The following is an 18,144-nucleotide window of genomic DNA, read 5'->3' as shown; positions in this document are numbered from 1 at the left end:
GTAGCTATATTTTGATTGGGGCACCTGGAAGAGTTAACAAAATGGTGAGAGTTCACCTAGACGATGAGGGAAGGATGCAGTGTAATCTGTACACCCTGTTAGAGAATGGGGCTCTCAGCCTAGCAGAACAGAGTGCTGAAATGGGGAGGAATAAAAAGATAATTCATGTCTGCTGCTGTCACCTCCTGGGAGGGCCTGGGGTCTGATGCAAGGAGACACTCTTTCCTACAGTCCAGCCCCATGAACTCATCTTAGAGTCTCAGGAGGAGGATGGTCAAGGATTTCAGTTGGGGTAATGCCAGAGAACTAATATTTTTTTGAATGTCATGACCCATAATCTTACTCAGACCCATGGTCTGACAGTGTAGGTTACGTGCACGTGGCCAGGACTGAGCGCAGAGCCTGGAGATGATCACACAATAAAGGTTGCTATGTGGAATAAGCTAGGAGATGTTTTCTAACTTGAAATTAGTATTCTTGGCATTTATGACACTCCTGTGAAGCTGTGTTTAGAAACGGTTTATGAGCCAGATAGAAAATCACATGCTTTGCTTTAGAATTACACTTGTTTGGGGCAAAGAACTGGTTTTGCATTGATAGAAAGGGCCCTGGTGGCGCAGTGGTTAAAGCACTTGGCTGCTAACAAAAAGGTCGACGGTTTGAACCCACCAGCCACTCCATAGGAGAGAGCAATGTCTGCTCCTTTAAAGATGTATAGCCTTGGACACCCCAGGGAACAATCAGCTCTACTCTGTCATACGTGGTCCCTAGGAGTCGGAATTGACTCGATGGCAGCCAGGTGTGCTGACAGATCATTGTCCTTGTGAATCAGTCCTGGCCCCTGTTGGCTATCCTCTGAACTTTGTTAGCTCGGTTGGCACCTTATGACTCCAGGATATTCTAAAAATTTATCTGGCCTTGAAGGAAAGAGATTTAACTCCACTCAGAATATTGAAAAGACTATAGACCAGGCCCTATAAAAACACACAAAGAGAGTTTGCAATGATGAATTGAACAATGGAGACATTGTTGGGATAGGACATGGTCTCCCCACTTTCAACGGTATAACATTAAACTCGGAGTAAAACCCTGGTGTGCTTGTTAAACATTTCTCTGCCATGTGAGACCCTAGGTCCTGTTAGTTGCAGTTTAGTCCATTCCAACTCATGGTGACCTCTTGGGTAGGATGGTCCATGAAACATGTCTTTCCTGCTGTAGCACCCAGTAGGAAGAAATCTTGGCGGCAATGTCTGGTACATAGTTTACACAATAAAGAATCAGAATATTCACCAGCACTCACAATCCTGTTAGCTTAATGCTTTGGAACTAGTTTTGGAATATTCAAGAATTGCTAAACATTCAGACTCCTACCCACTCAACTGCCAGATAAATGAATATTGCACTAACTTCTGCCTCAAACTTACAGTCTAATCTTGAACATTCACTTTTATTGATGGCTTCAAACCACCACTCTGACGACTTTGACTGCACACTGTTCATACTTTACAATGTAATAACACTTTCTAATTAAACATTAACGCAGATATGACTTTCAATGCAAGGCTCAGTCCTGTCTTTCTGAACAGCTACATTTTACTCCCATGACAATTAGCAGATGATGGAGTATCATTAACTTCTATCAGTGGAGGACTTACATGGAGGCAGATCGGCCAGCATATCGCTTTTCCATGTTTATAGGCCTCTTACTGGGTGTAAGCTGTAGATACATTTTCTACAATGGTCAATATACAAACAAGAAGCATACACAATGCTCCCTGGAACTCTGAGATGTCAATTTGGTCCAGATCATGCTCCCATTCTTGCTGCTGCTTCCTTAAAATGGTGCACTAATACTCTGTAAACCCAGATGAGTCTGAGTCCTCTCGACTTTAATATGTAGAGGAAAATACAACCCTCTTGAGAGGTTTAAATAAGAGGACGGAAGTATACAGGTTACCTTCTGGGAGTCTGATAAATGGTAGCTATTCATTTTATAAGTAACAAAGGCATAGTTAATAGCTAGTGACTACCTAGCTATGGGTGAACTGAGCTTCCAAGATGCACATAGAACTCATTGAAAAGTTGACTGGTTTTTCATTTTATATCGCTATTTCCATTTCCCATGATGCTTAGCCATCAGCACACTTACTCATTTATTTATTTTAGTTGACTCCTTGTATCCCACTCAAATTACAGAGGTCTTTGGTATTCATAGGAGCCATAGTGCACAGCAGTTAAAGCTGTAGGCTGCTAAGCAGAAGGTCAGTGGTTTGAACCCACCAGCTGCTCTGTGGGAGAAAGATATGGCAGTCTGCTTCTGTAAAGATTTACAGCCTTGCAACGCTATGTGGCAGTTCTACCCTGCCCTACAGGGTTGCTATGAGTTGGAATTGACTCAATGGCAGTGGGTTGGGTTGGGTTTTGGTTTGGTATTTAAGAAAAAGGCCAAGCATGGACAATGAAAGAGTTCCAGATAAAAATAACAGAAGGTAGAACTTCATTATTTTACTAGTTATGCATCTTAAAAGTGGTAGAAAACTGATAAAAGCTAAATTCATATATCTGATCAGCTATCCTCAGTATAAAATAGCCCTTACTTCAAACTGTGATCCCTTAGATCTAGACATTAGGCCAAAAGAAGGGCTGTAAACCATCAACTTGCTTTCAAAGAACTGAAAAGTGAGTCTATCGTCTCCATGAGCAGTACCTCAGGGCCAGAGAGTCAGAGAAGATGGAAAGAAGAACAGTCCCACTCCATAATGGGATGCTTTTGAGAACAAAAAAAAAAAGACTGTACCTGGAGAGAGAAGTCATACAGGTTCTGTTTCATCTTTTAATAAAATTAGCTTTAAAAAAAGTAATACTATTTGCTGTGCTAAAAGACCACTCAGTCTTTCAAACATCATATAACATGCATATATAATGAAACAATGACTATTTGGTTTGTGGTAAGTATATATAACTTTCCCTAAAGAATTAAAATTGTTTGCAGACACCCCCTCATGCAGCCTTTCAAATATGTGTCAAGGAGCGCCACTGTTCTCTAAAGAACAGACAGCCTTCAGCCAGGAAATAGGACCATCCAGGCTTCTCCTCTATGTTGAGAGACTTGGACTCTGTCACACATTCATTCAAACACAGGGAATAGTGCCCCTTTTTTCCCCTATTCAAACCAGGGAAATGGCGCACCTTTATTTCCCCACTAAAACTGGGTGGTGCTGCTTGAACTGAGTCTATGGCCCGAGCCACAGTGAGAGGCAGACCCTTCTCTGTGGGATGTTTTATTTATCACCCCCTCTTATCCACAGATCCCATAGCTCAGCATCAAGGCAAGGTAAAAGCCACAGCTGCACAGGGTGTCACTTGGAAAAACAATCATATTCTAAAAATACCACTGGGTCAATAATTTCAATGTAATGAGACTTTTCAGCTTATGCTTGAACGATGCCCACGGTGCATGAAATGAACATCTCCTCATGACTACACGTGGCCCCATTCTAACTCTCCTTGCTTCCCGCCTCTCTGCAGTCAATTCTCGGGTGGCATGGGGTCTGCCAGGTGCTGCTGATACAAGGAGAAAAATGTCTGTCCTGGCCCTCAAGTAGCTTTCAGTTTAGTTGGAGAAAATCACATGGATGAAAGATAGTAAAAAAAAAAAAAAATCAGTATGAGCACAACTGGTTGCTGATGTGGGCTTGGGAGTCAGAGGAGCTGGCATGGACAGGAAGGATTCCTGGCAGCAGGGCTGCCCGCTAAACCCACAAGAGGTGCAACCGAGCCCATCACATGAAGGGGTGGCTCTTCCAGACTCAAAACTGAAGCACGAGCATCAGTGGTTCCTAAGGCCTCAGGAAGACAGGGAAGTTTCAAATAGCTTCAAACAAGGTGGGGCTCCATTATACTAACACCAGTGGGACTGAATACAGCCTGCACTCCAAAGTTATGAAACCAGAATGTTGGCTATCTGTCCCATCTTTCATATCAAATGCTTAGTTCTGCGACTGACTGAAAATCTGGCAGTTTGAACCCACCTGGTGTTTGTGCAGAACAGTGCTGGCAATCTGCTTCTGTAAAGATTACAGCCTAGGGAAACTGAGGGAGGACTCCTACTCTGTCATGTGGGGTCCCCATGACCCAAACACTGACATGACGGCACAGAAGGACAACATCAACCACTATGTATACTGACATCTACCTTTGTTTCTCTATGGCTGTAAGTCTATATCGAGATCTGTGTACCTATACAAGTATTTCTATATATCTCTCTATATAGACAGAGACAGATAGATGGTAGACAGATAAATAAATAGATACACAGATCTCACAACTTTTATATCTTTCCTGAAAAAAAGAAAATCATTCCCAGATTAGTATTCATTTCTCACCAAGAGTGGTTCTGGCTGAGGTGGTGTTCCTATGAGCTACTCTAAGATCTTATAGTACCACAGACCCCCCAAGAGTGAGTGCATCCCTTAAAGAAACAATTAGGAGCACATGTGAACATCAGACTTCACAAAGTGGAACTACTCCTAAAGTAAGCACACCTATTTTCAGATGAGTTTGATACACTTGATGCGTATTTACAAGGTTATTTATTTATAAGATTGACCCAAAGAATCTATCTCCTTCTTTTAGGAGAAAAAAAAATTACTCAGTATATTTTTCAGATACAACCACTCAGAATCTATGTCATGTTTATAGCACCTATAAACCAAAAAAAAAAAAAAAAAAAACTGCCATTGACTCGATTCTGACTCACAGTGACTCCTACTGGGTTTCCAAGGCTGTAAATCTTTACAGAAGGAGACTACCCCATATTTCTTCCATGGAGCAGCTGGTGGGGTTGAACCACTGACCTTTGGTTAGCAGCCAAATGCCTTAACCACTACACCACCAGAGCTCCTTTATATCACATATAGAAACCGACACATAGTAAATACACATATATGCGTAGATTCACACATGAATACATGCAAAATACACAGAGTGAGCTACTCCCAGACATCCCTACACAAAGCAGCTGTGCAGGTCCCTTTTACTCTATCATCACCATTTATTACTCATTTCCTTAATTCACAGCCCTGATGCCATCTTGCAGAACTTGGAGGGCACAACAACAGAAAAGCAAGAATGGGTCCTCATATGCATTTCACATCCACATTCCCGTCCGTCCTCCTAGCACCCACGTGTGTTCCCTGTGCACATACCTGGCTGAAGCTCTGGGCTGCAGCTCGGCCCTGTGCACTGCGGGCGGGGATCGGTGCTGGGGCCGTTTCACCCAGGGCCAGGGTCTGGTTGCTATGGTAGCTGGCCGGATACTGGAAGGACCCTTCAGGTTTGGAATTGAGCTGAAGTGCACTCTGGGAGAGCAAGCTGGGCCCTGCATTGAAAGTCATTTAGAGCAGTCAGTGACAGTCTCAGTGAAGCAGAAATGACATGTATTATTTATTGAGAGTACCCTAGAATTATCACACGCACATGATCCCAGACCTGTCTGCTTTGAATTCTGAGAACCAAAATGACCACATAATTTGGCTCTGGCTGGAAAATTATATATAAATAAATAAAGAGATAAATAAATAAATATATTTGGCAGCTTAAAAGTTCTCAAAAGTGTAGATTTTTCAAATGATCTCACCTTGACCTACATAGAAACATTTTTTTTTTTTTATGAGACAAATTGGTTAATCAAGTTGGTATTTTTAGAGCAGACAATATCAGAAACATTTGAAGCAATTCAAAAGTCTACCTATTGGTACATGTTAATTTTGTTGATATAATTATAACTTCTACTTAATGATTAGGATGTTAAAACACTCAAAACATTCCAATCAGACACAAACCCTATTGTCTATGTGGTGATGTAACTAAGACCTCAGTGTCTGAAGGGCAGGCAGTGTTCTAAAGTAGTACTAACTAGCCACAGAATACAGACCTTGCCCTGATCTCACCTAATTACAGATGACATTTGCAATCACAGCAGTACATATTAGGAGAAAGAAGAGAAGACACAGCATTAAAATTGGTGCTGCTATAGAAGGTTGGTGGTTCAAGCTCACAAGCCACTCCACAGAAGGAAGACTTGGCAATCTGCTTCCATAAAGAGTTACCACCTCAGAAACCCAAAAGAGGTCACTGTAAGTTGGAATCAACTTGATGGCAGTGGGTTTGGTTTTTGTGTTGGCTAATGAAGATGGGGCAATTTACTTCTGTAGTGAGATTGCCTCAGAAACCCAAGGAGGGGTCAGTATGAGTCGGGTCCGACTCGACAGCACATAACAACAACAACAACAACAATGTGGCTTAAATGATAAGTGATGGCGAAATAAAATTCAGTCCATAGACTAGTAATTAATTGCACTTTGTATATGAAATCATGTTTATCTTCTTAGATTGTGAGCTGATAGTATACTTTTCCTTTTAATCAAATTGTTCTTAATCAAATTGAGCACTCTGATGATTAAAAGAAGCACAGAGGAGCATAGGTGGTGTTGTTTTCTATAGTGTGTTTGTGAAGTGTGTTGGAGGAAACACAGTAGATGGATTATGCAGAAAAACTTGGCAACACAAGCTTTTCTATGTTGTCTGTCTTTTTCTTTTTGAAATAGATTGATTTTACTGAATCTTAAAAATATCACCCACAGGTCTTAGAAATCATCTGGCCTCATTTCCATAGCTGGATAACTCTGAGATACTACTCATCAGCTTGTTGAATTGGTCCTTTTTCAGAGACAAGATATCATCTACAATTGTTCAGATATCCTTGATTTTAACTGTCCTGCCTTGCTGAATGAAAGCAGCTGAATTTCACACAAGTTCAATGTCTTTTCCTTCAAGAATTAACTCATCTTTCTGTGCCTGTGATACTGATCAAGAAACACCTTGCCTCATCTGAACCCTATGCATGTATTTTTACCAAGAAGTTTCAAATTTCAAAAAGAGATCTGCTGCCACAAATAACAACGTTGATGGGGAAGTGAGCACACACAGACCACATCTTGTAATGACAGCCCAGAGTAGCAATGTTGCTCACACTCGTACATGACTACAAAGCCAAAAAACCCCACTGCCATCAAGTTGATTCCAACTCATAATGACCTTACAGGGTTGAATAAAACTGCTCCATAGAGTTTCCAAGGCTGTAAATCTTTAGGGAAGTAGACTGTCTCATCTTTCTCCCATGCAGTGGTTGGTGTGTTTGAACTGCCAACTTTCTGGTTGGCAGCCAAATGCTTTGACTACCCCACTAGAACTCCTCACACTACAGACAGTGAACTGAAGCCAGTTCCCTTCTGTTTCCCCACCACTGAGAAGCCTCTTCTTTTTCTCTCCAAGGAGACTGAGTTCTACACTGATGGGACTGAATTTTCTCGGCAAGGTACCTCTGGGGCTCTTCACAATGACTGTGGGTCCCTGCAGACTGATGATCATGTTGCCTGGAATGTCAGCCGTCTGCATGCTGAGAATGGTCTTCATTCTCACAGTACATGTGTTATCTCAAAGGCAGCACAAAGTCCCTTTTTGTTGGAGGGTAATTACATGTACATAGGCTATAGTATGGGTGTTATATCACTTTTGTTCCCACTCTTTTAGACATAATATAATTTCTAATAAGGAAGGATTTCAAGTTGCCCATTTCTTTCTTTATGAGACTGAAATATGGCGTTATATTTAAAAGGAGACCCAGATTTGGCATGACACGGATCATTTTGCATGAAAATGTATCCCCTATTGAATAGTATCGGGTCATATAACCTATGTCATTTAAAACCTTTCCCTTCTCACAGATTCTATGTTGGAACTTTCAAACAGAATAAAAATACTTTTTCATCATTGGATACTGAATAATAAACCAATTAATTGACATAGAATCAGACTTGGTACTTTGGAATCTATATAGTTTCTGGATAAAAGGAAATAAAATGTATCCATGCAATCCAACTTGATCATGAAGGGCATAACAAAAGTACAATTGTAATCCTTTTTCTTTTAATTTAGAAAACAGAGTCCCAAGAAAACAATATATACCAGATGGGGAAGTTTCCAATAGGCTGCAGAAAATCATTTAATGTGTAGTGATGGTTTTATGGGCCTAATCATCAGATATCCAATGTCTCCACAGGGAAACGCATGCAGAGCTTCATTCTGGGAGGCCAGGAACATACTGGCCCCGTTACTGCTAGGAAAGCTGCCAGGCAGAAGGAGACAAGGCTGGCCACTGCAGCTCTGGCAGTAGGCACACCAGGGTATGGAAGACCCTCTGGAAGGCAAGTGGAGGGCCTCTGATGGGGGCCGGAGAGGGTGAGGATTAACAACAAGGAGGAGGCAGGCAGAGGGAGGACAGAGGTGGACTACAGTCACAGGTTTTTAGTCGCCTAGTTCCTAGTTCCTGTGAGCTCTGGTGCCACAGTGGCTAAGGCACTTGACTTCTAACTAGAAGGGTTCAAACCCACCAGCCACTCCTTGGAAGGAAGGTTGGATAATCTACTTCTGTAGTGATACCACCTCAGAAACCCAAGGAGGGGTTGCTATGAGCTGGATCTCACTTGACGGCATTGGGTTTTTGGGTGAGTTTTAATACTCTATAAAGCACAACAGTTGCATATCCTAATTATCTACCTTTTGGAAATACTGTGCAAACTTTCTCAATGAACTTTCTTGAGTGTGTAGTTAGCATGTTAAATAATTTTATAATATTCTTAGTAGATTCATAAAATTATCTTCAGAACCCTATCAGTGCTCTCTAAGCAGGGGCTTTCTGTGGCAATTCTCTTCAAAAAATTCAGTTGAAGGTATGATTCATATGCTCCCAAAATATGTATCCTGAAATAATCAAATCTGTCCATCGTTTATGGAATCAGTTGTACCTCTGGTCAGTACTCAGCCGAAGCCAATCAAGATCCTCGATCTCATTACTTTGTTCATACACCTCAAGCACTGAAACCTAGATGGGCTCTGACAAAGGTGATTCCAACAATGAGCATCATAATATGAACAGACCGCTGACATCTCCCAGGAAGGGCAAAGCAGTCAGGACCACAGCCACAACACTGTGCACATTTTACAATGACTTTTCTATAGCTCACTGGTTTTCAGATGTGTCATAAAATCAATCCAATTTTAGAGGGTATTAAAAACAAAAAACAAAACAAAACAAAACAAAAAAACACCTCACTGCCTTCGAGTCAGATCCAACACATAGCGACCCCTCCTTGGGTTACTGAAGCAGTATCAACTACAGAAGTAGATTGCCCAACCTTCCTTCTGAGGAGTGGATGGTGGGTTTGAACTGCCAGCCTTCTGGTTAGCAGTCAAATGCCTTAAGCACATGAAATTATGAAAAAAGTGAAATGTATAGGATAATTCTCAATTACTGTATAGTGGAAGCAAAATACAACTAACTTATTTAGCTATATCAATGTTACTGTGCATCAAGGTAGAAAATTCAAATTTGCCTAAGATTTCAGAACCATTTATAGTTTGGGGTGACAAATGATAGGTATTTCTTTCTCTTGCTTGGGCAATTAGTAAAATCAGGCAGAATCCTGAGAAAGTGGAGTATGTCAGCTAGAGCAAGGATGTGGGGACATTTCTGTGGGTGGGAGGAAGGGAAAGGAAGAGGCTGGGTATGGAATTCCCATCTAGGAATGCCTGATGTTATTTTTAGTGCAATGGACTGATCTAGAAGAGACTTCAGTCAATCGGATTCCTGTGTACTCCTTCTGGCAAAGTCCACGTGTATAGCTGCCATTTCTGTTGTTGAAAAATGGTATTTGCAATGAATAAGTTATTAGTCTTGCAAAATTGTATCATGCGCTCTCCAGCATTATTTCTATCTTCAAGGGCAAATTTTCCAGCTACTGGTGATTCTTCTTTGTTTCCAACTTTTGGATTCCATTCACCAGTGATAATCAACATATCTGGATTGCATGTTTGGTCAATTTCAGACTGCAGAAGTTGGTAAAAATCTTCAATTTCCTCATCTTTGGCTTTGGTGGTGTGTAAATTTTAATAATAATAGTATGAAATGGTTTTCCTTGTAGGTGTATGGATATTATTCTATCACTGACAGCATTGTACTTCAGGACAGATCTTGAAACATTCTTTGTGGCGATGAACACCACACCATTGCTCTTCAATCTGCCATTTCTGGCATAGTAGATCACATGGTTGTCTAATTCAAAATGGCCCAAACAAGTCCATTTCAGCTTACTAATGTCTAGGATATCATTCTTCATGAATTCTATTTCATTTGTGACAACTTCAAATTTTCCTAGATTCATACTTTGTACATTCCATGTTCCGATTATCAATGGATGTTTGTAACTGTTTCTTCTCATATTGAGTTGTGGCACTTCAGCAAATGGAGGTCCCGAAAGCTCTACTTTATCCCTATCAATAATGTAGACTCTACTCTGATGAGGCAGCTTTTTCCCAGTCATATTTTGAGTGCCTTCTGACCTGAGGGGCTCATCGTCCGCACTGTATCAGGCAGTGTTTCAGGGCTATTCATAACATTTTCCAGTAATATATCAGACAGTGTTTTATTACTATTCACAAGGTTTTCACTGGCCAATTCTTTGAGAAGTGGATGCCCTCTTCCTTCTTCTGAGTCTCTATCAGTCTGGAAGCTCCACCCAAACCAGTCCACCGTGGGTACCCCTGCTGGCACAGCTACCAGCCTCACAGTGATCTGCAAGCCACCACAGTATGACAAACCAACAGACAAGTTTGTCTCCCTTAGCTGTTCCTACCACTCCACTCACTTCCTGGGTGACCCCCTTGGCCCTGTCTGCTGCTTCTTCCAGCCACCTGGGGGCTGTCCCCCACCCACCTTACCTGTTCCTTCGAGCCCTGTCTGCTGTTCCCTGCCACCTCAGGGCATTCCACACCTGCCTTAACTGTTCCAGCTGCCAGCCCTGTGTGCCTCATCAACACTACAATTCAAATATATAAATTTTTCTTTTATCTTCCATTTTCATTGTCCAGTGCTTATGTGCATGTAAGGTGACTTATGGCCCATGGCTTGGATCAGAAATACCTTATAAATTAAAGTGGCATCTTGGCTTTTTTAGAACTTTAAAGATGTCTTTGCAGCAGATTTGCTCCATAAAATACTTCATTTAATCTCTTGATTGTTGCTTCCATGAACATTGGTTGTTGATCCAAATAGAATGAAGTCATTGACAAATTCAATATCCTCACCACTTATCATAATGTGTATTAGTTCAGCTTTGAGCAGTTTTGTTTTCTTTACTTTCACATGTAATTCATATTGAAGCCTGTGCTTCAAGTTTTCACCTTACTTATTCAATCTGTATGCTAAAGACATAAACTGAGAAGGTGGACTATATGAAGAAGAACATAGTAGCATCAAGATTGCAGGAAGACTCATTTATAAAATGTGATCTGCAAATGACAGGGATGACAAGAGACCAGAAATGTTTTGCAGGACAGATGAAAGCTACACTAACTGAGCAAATCTTCACTGCAGGAGTGATAGCATTAGGGGTCTGTGGAGAACGGTATAAATTTAAGGAATATTTTAAAAGAAAAAATCATCAGAACTTAGTGACTAAGTGGATAGGAAGTGAAAGAGAACCACCATCACTCTGTGACCTCCACCAGATCACAGGAAGGCCAATGCAGCAGCAATGGCAGCAGGGGGTGCTCAGGAATTTCTGACAGGACAGAGTAAGCTTCTTCCAAGCAAATTAAGTAGACGGCATGGCCCAGTCATGATCAGGTGCACGCTTCCTGTTTCTATAAGTGTTAAGGTAATTTATTGGGAACTGGTAATACTGGCCAAGTTTAGTGGAACATCAGTCTCAGAACATATTGGCCATTAAATAAGGGAGAACTGAAAAGCAGAGACTCTCATTACATGGCTTGCCCAAGGGGAAGTCTGGTAGGAGACATACATGTTGGAGACTTGATGTCTGGGCAAGGATGGGCTTGACTTTTAACTTGTTGTTGTTGTTGGTATGTGCCGTCGAGTTTAAAAGAATGGAGACTTATGTAGTTAAAATGGAATCTATGCTTGGTTTTAATACTGTCCCTGGATGGCACAGTTAAGCACCTGGCTCCTAAGCAAAAGGCTGACATTTCAAGTCCATTCAGAGGCACTTGGAAGAAAGGCCTGGATGGGGCTTTTCTTCTAAAAAAGAAGCCATTGAAACTCTGTGAAGCACAGCTCTGCTCTGACAAACATGATCACCATGGAGTGATGGTAACTGGGAACCAAATCTGATAATCTCTCCAGACCTTAAATAATTGCTAAGATGAATTTGAGATGCAATGCAAAGGAAATATTAGAACAGAGATGTAGATTTTTAAGTCATCAGTAGAAGAAGCTGAAGCCACAAGAACAAGGTCAGATCTCTAAGGGATGGGATTTGTAAATTTAATATCAAAGAAGTATTTACCATTAAAAAAAGAAAAGTGTTAGGAACAAGCATGTACTTAAAGGAGACAGCTAATCAAATGAGCAATGCCTTGAAGAGATGTTCAATAAATGTTTTATGAGGTAATTAATTCAGGATAGGAAGTCTGGTGGTACCACGGTGTGGTGGATATGTTTATGTGTCAACTTGGCTGGGCCTGGTTGAGTGGCTGGGCAGCTGGTGGTAGTTAATCCTCATGATGAGACTGGTCTTCAACTCCATGGTGAGATCTACCACAAGCAGCTGGGTAGCTGCCTTTGGGATTTGGTCTGCTTCCTGTGTAAAAGGAGAAGCCTTTGGGCATGGTCTCTAGCTTATGGCACGCTTGGACCCTGCATGTAGCCGTGTCATTGTTCAGCAGCCTGCCATGCTCTGCCAACCTTGGGACTTACAATGGACTTAAATTAATGGCCTGCCATGTGGTTTGGTAACATCGTGACTGTGTCTTTTTACTTGTCAACCTTGGGTTTGTCAACCTCAGCAGCCAGCAGCTGTCTAAGTGAAGAAATGCCTCTAGCTCCAGTGGGCTGGGAGCAAGAAGCAGAGCTGGACTCCAAGGTTGAGGGGCTTTCACCCATCCCCTAGAGCCTGGCACTTTGAACTTGGACTTAAAGCCTCAAAACTGTAAGAGAATAAACTCTTGTTTGTTAAGGCCATCCCATTTATGGTATATTTCTGACAGAGATGGTAGGAGCAAAGCCCAGAGACAGGCATGACAGACTGTAGGAACAGAGCCCAGAGAACCAGCATGAGACAGTGACAGCCTTACCAGCCCGCAGAAGAGAAAGCTTGATGCCTTGGTTAGGCGGCTTCCTGACGGACTGGGTTGCCTTTGGGCATTAGTTCGTGAAAAGACTGGCATAAAATGGAATAGCAGGTTGGCCAGCCCATGGAGCAGGAAAGCTGAGTATTTCAAGGGCAGGAAGATTTCTTGCGGAGTGGGTTGTCTTCGGCATTAATCGGCAGAATAGGAGCTGCCTCAGCCTGAAAGGGTTAAGACGATGGCTTTTGGAAGTGGAACCACCACAGCCCCCTAGGTTTCAGAGTGAGACCTTCACCAACTGGGTTCTGCAGTGTGGGGCTGCTCGTTCATGTGAGCCACTGGGATGGAGCCATAGCCTCTGCCCAAGAGTGAGGGGGCAGGGCTGCTATGCCCAAGAGGGTGAGGAACGGGACCCATCAGGGCAAGGGGGTAAGGTCAACACTCAGGAACTAGGGGACTGGGGCCACCCAGTGGACGAGACCTGTACAGATACCACCCATTGAAGATCTGTACAGGTGCCAAGTTGACAAGGGGTGTAATTGTGGTGGTTATGTTTGTATGTCAACTTAGCTGGGCCTGGTTGAGTGGCTGGGCAGCTGGTAGTAGTTATTCCCCATGATGAGACTGGCAATCAACTGCATGGTGGGATCTACCACAAGCAGCTGGGTAGCTGCCATTGGGATGTGGTCTGCTTCCTGTATATAAGGAGATGCCTTGGGGATAGTCTCTAACGTATGGCACGCTTGGACCCTGCATGTAACCATGTTGCTATTCAGCAGCCTGCCATGCTCTGCTGACCTTGGGACTTACAACGGACTTAAATTAATGGCCCGTCGTGTGGGTTGGTAACATCGGGACTGTGCCTTTTTACTTGTTAATCTTGGGTTTACCAGCCTCAGCAGCCAGCAACTGTCTGAGTGAAGAAATGCCTCTAGCTCCACTGGGCCAGGAGCAGGAGGCAAAGTTGGACTCCAAAGTTGAGGGGCTTTCACTGAGTCCCTAGAGCCTGACACTTTGAACTTGGACTTAAAGTCTCCAAACTGTAAGAGAATAAACTCCTGTTTGTTAAGGCCATCCCATCTGTGGTATATTTCTGTCAGAGTGGCAGTAGGTAACCAGAATATGTGGTTAAAGCATTCCATTGCTAATCAAAAGGTCAGTGGTTCAAATCCACCAGCTACTCCACAGGATAAAGATGAGGCAGTCTGCTTCTATAAAGATTTACAGCCTTGGAAACCCTATGGGGCAGCTGTACACTATCCTATAGGGTCACTATGATTTCAACTGACTGATTGCAGTACATTTGGTTTGGTTTGACTTCAGGGTAATCAAAGGAGTACATAACACACACATTGGGACTGACAAGTCTAGGTCTGGACCAGCAACAAGTGGTAGCTTTGTTTAAATTTTATCAGTATAGAAATATTCTTTATTAACTCTTAGGGCTAATTGATTCTTTCAAAATGTATTAAAAACATAGCTAAGCCTTTACAGAGGCCACAGGAAATAATGCACACAAGATTCATACTCCATGGTAACTGACAGGAACCTGCATTCATTTCAGTGGACCTGCAACCCAGTCTTTGTGGAAGGTTAAGAGTTATTTGAAATTAATTGGGTGAAAGGAAGAGCAACACACCAAATGTGAGTGATCAACAGGATGGGACTGAGGAAGAGGAAGACACAGAGAGGTGCATGGGAGGTACAGACAATAAAGATGAACTTCTTTGCACATACAGTACTACATTGTCAGTGATGGCAAACATTAATATACAGGTGGACTGATGGATGGACAGGCTGAAGGATTAGGTATGTCTGTGCAGAGGGGATTGTATCCATTACCATGTATTGGGTTCATAGACAATATTTCTACAAGTATATTAATATGTTCTGTAAGAATTTCTAGGTATATAATAGAGTTGACAAGGGACAAGGTTGTAGTCACTTCTTGGCCACAGTCAGCTACCTGGAGGGAGTGAGTAGTTGGACCTGTGGGCTCAGGACCATGGTTGCAGAGGACATCAAGTTCAATTGGCACAACATACTACACAAAACATTGGTCCATATCCTATTTTGGCAAGTAGCGACTGGGATCTTAAAAGCTTGTAAGCAGCTACCTAGATGCAATGATGGCTCTCTCCGAATCCAGAGCAAAGAATGAAGAAAACCAAAGATTCATAGAAACAGTTAGTCCAAGTGACTGGTTCACCATGCAATCCTCAGCCTATATGACTATGAGACCAGAAGAAGTAGATGGTGCCCAGCTACCACTGTCAACCATTCAGAGAAGGATCTATGTAGGAGATCCTGGATAGAGTGGGAAAACAATGCGGAACAAAACTCAAAATCATTAAAAAAAAAAAAAGGGACCAGGTTTCCTAGTCTGATAGAGCCTGGTGGAACCACTGAGACTATGACCCCTAGCTGCCCTTCAGATCTGGAATTGAACCCATACCTGTGGCTTCCAGCCAAACAAAAGACATGCAATGAGGTGAGTATTTATATTAGGTAGATATACTACTTGGAGAGATCAATCATGGGAGAATAAAAGGGGTGTGTATTCACAGGGACACAGGTTGGGGGACAGGAGTGAATGAGAGGGAAAGACACAGGGAAGAGGTGGCTATGGGGAAGAAGTGGGAGGAGAGTTGTTGCATTGTGGGAGATTACAGTCAATGTGATAAGACACACAGTATGTCTGCTGTAAGGAAAACTAATTTGCTCTGTAAACTTTCACCCAAATCACAATAAAATTTGGAACAAAAAAATTTATTTGAGGTGTAGAAACTAAATACATTTGGAAAATTAAAAGCTAGTTCCTTGAAATTAAGTCTATTCTATTTCATATAGAGTAATCTTAGAGTAACATCAAATAAAAGGAAAAGGGAAATCTTTTCATGGAAAATATTAAGTAAGGAGAAGGGAAATGAAGGATGGAAATTATATACAAACATACTATTACAAATGATAAAAATGAATGTGAGAAGTTATTCAGGTAGATAATTAAATTAAAAAAAAAATGCAAACTATAAAGGTTTAACAAGAAATTCTAACTTTAGACCTAAGAGATTCAAGTCTTTGTAAAATATGGAACCGATCTAAATAAACTTAACTTTAGTCATATCTAACAACAAATCAACTCAATAGAATAACAGCATTGACTTTATTTGCCTAAAACCAAAAACCAAACTCACTGCCACTGAGTCATTTCCAACTCATAGTGACCCTCTTTGGCTTTCAGAGGTTGTAAATCTTTAAGGAAGTAGATCACATCATCTTCCTTCTTGTGTAGTGGCTGGTGGGTTTGAACCACTGACATACCAGTTAGCAGTAAAATGCCTTATCCACTACACCACCAGAGCTCCTTCCTCTGTCTAAAGTACACCACTAATAAGTTTAATTTATAGAGGTGTTGTTGTTGCTGTCATCAGATGCCATCAAGTTGTCTCCGACTCATAGCGAATCTATGCACAGTAGAATGAAACACTTCCTGGTCCTGTGCCAGTCTCAGGATCCTCGCTGTATCTGAGCCCATTGTTGCAGCCACTGTGTCTATCCATCTCGTTGGGGCTTTTCCCCTTCTGTGCTGACCCACCACTTTACCAATCATGTTATCCTTCTCCAGGGAATGATTCCTTCTGACAACATGACCAAAGTGGGTGAGATGTAAGTCTGGCTATTCTCACTTCCAAGGAGCATTCTGGCTGCACTTCTTCCAGAACAGATTTGTTAATTAATCCTTTTAGAAGACCATGGTACTCTTAGCATTCTTCTCCAATATCACAACTCAAAAGCATTAACTCTTCTTTGCTCTTCTTTATACATTGTTCAGCTCTCACATGCATAAGAGGTGACTGAAGAGACCATAGCTTGGGTTAAGTGTACCTTAGTCTTCAAGGAGATATCTTTGCTCTTCATCACTTGAAAGAGGTCTTTTGCAACAGATTTTCCCAATGCTATATGATGTCTGATCTCTTGACTGCTCCTTCCATTGGTGTTAATTGTAGAATCAAGTAATATGAAGTCCTTGACAACTTCAATTTCTCCATCCATTGTGAAGCTGTTTATTGGACCAGTTGTGAGAATTTTTGTTTTCTACATATTGAGATGTAATCCATACTAGAGACTGTAGTCTTTAATCTTCATCAGTAAGTGATTCAAGTCATCCTCACTTTCCTCAAGCAAAGTGGTCATCTGTGTATCGCAGTCTTCCTTGAATGCTGATGCCACGTCCTTCTTCATATAGTCCAGCTTCTTGGATTATTTGCTCAGCATACAAGTTGAATAAGTATGGTGAAAGGATACAACCTTGATATATTCCTTTCTTGATTTGGAACCATGCAGTATCCCCTTGCTCTGTTTGAACAACAGCCTCCTAATCTATGGGCAGTTTCCTCATGAATACAACAAATGTTCTGGAATTCCCATTCTTCTCAATGTTATCCATGATTTGTTATGATCCACACAATTGAATGCTTTTGCATAGACAATAAAACATAAGTAAACATCTTTCTGGTATTCTTTGCTTTGAGCTAAGATCCAAGTGACATCAGCAATGACATCCTTTGTTCCACATCCTCTTCTGATCCAGCTTGCATTTCTGGAAATTCTCTGTCAATATACTGCTGCTACCATTTTGAATTATCTTCAGTAAGATTTTACTTGCATGTGATATTAATGATACTGTTCAATAAATTCCACATTCTGTAGGATCACCTTTTTTTGGAATGGGTACAAATAAGGATCTCTTCCAGTCAGTTGGCCTGGTAGCTGTCTTCCAAATCTCTCGGCATAACTGAGTGAATGCCCCCAGAGGGTCATCTGTTTTTTGAAATATCTCAGCGAGTATTCCATCAATTCCTGGAGCCTTGTTCTTCGCCAGTTCCTTTGGTGCAGCTTTTTTTTTTTTTTTTTTAATTAGGATTTGGGTGAAGATTT

At 41.6% G+C, this 18,144-nt stretch overlaps 1 protein-coding gene and 1 pseudogene across 1 annotated transcript in view; both read right to left on the bottom strand.

Moving 5' to 3' along the window:
* Nucleotides 1-18,144, bottom strand: part of CTNND2 (catenin delta 2) — a 1,230,080-nt gene that overhangs the window by 677,175 nt on the left and 534,761 nt on the right. The window contains exons 5-6 of the mRNA XM_042782401.1: nt 5,208-5,380; nt 1,656-1,732 (exon numbers count right to left, since the gene is read on the bottom strand). Coding sequence (XP_042638335.1) covers nt 1,656-1,732; nt 5,208-5,380 — 250 coding nt within the window. The remainder of the gene's footprint in view (nt 1-1,655; nt 1,733-5,207; nt 5,381-18,144) is intronic.
* Nucleotides 6,695-7,476, bottom strand: LOC122151109 (annotated as a pseudogene).

This window comes from Orycteropus afer, unplaced genomic scaffold (genome assembly GCF_000298275.1).
Source record: "Orycteropus afer afer isolate SDZICR_OR568_19922 unplaced genomic scaffold, OryAfe1.0 scaffold00303, whole genome shotgun sequence".
NCBI classification, from domain to species: Eukaryota; Metazoa; Chordata; class Mammalia; order Tubulidentata; family Orycteropodidae; genus Orycteropus; species Orycteropus afer.
Note: the sequence above shows the minus strand (reverse complement) of the source record. Positions and strands in the feature narration are given on the sequence as shown.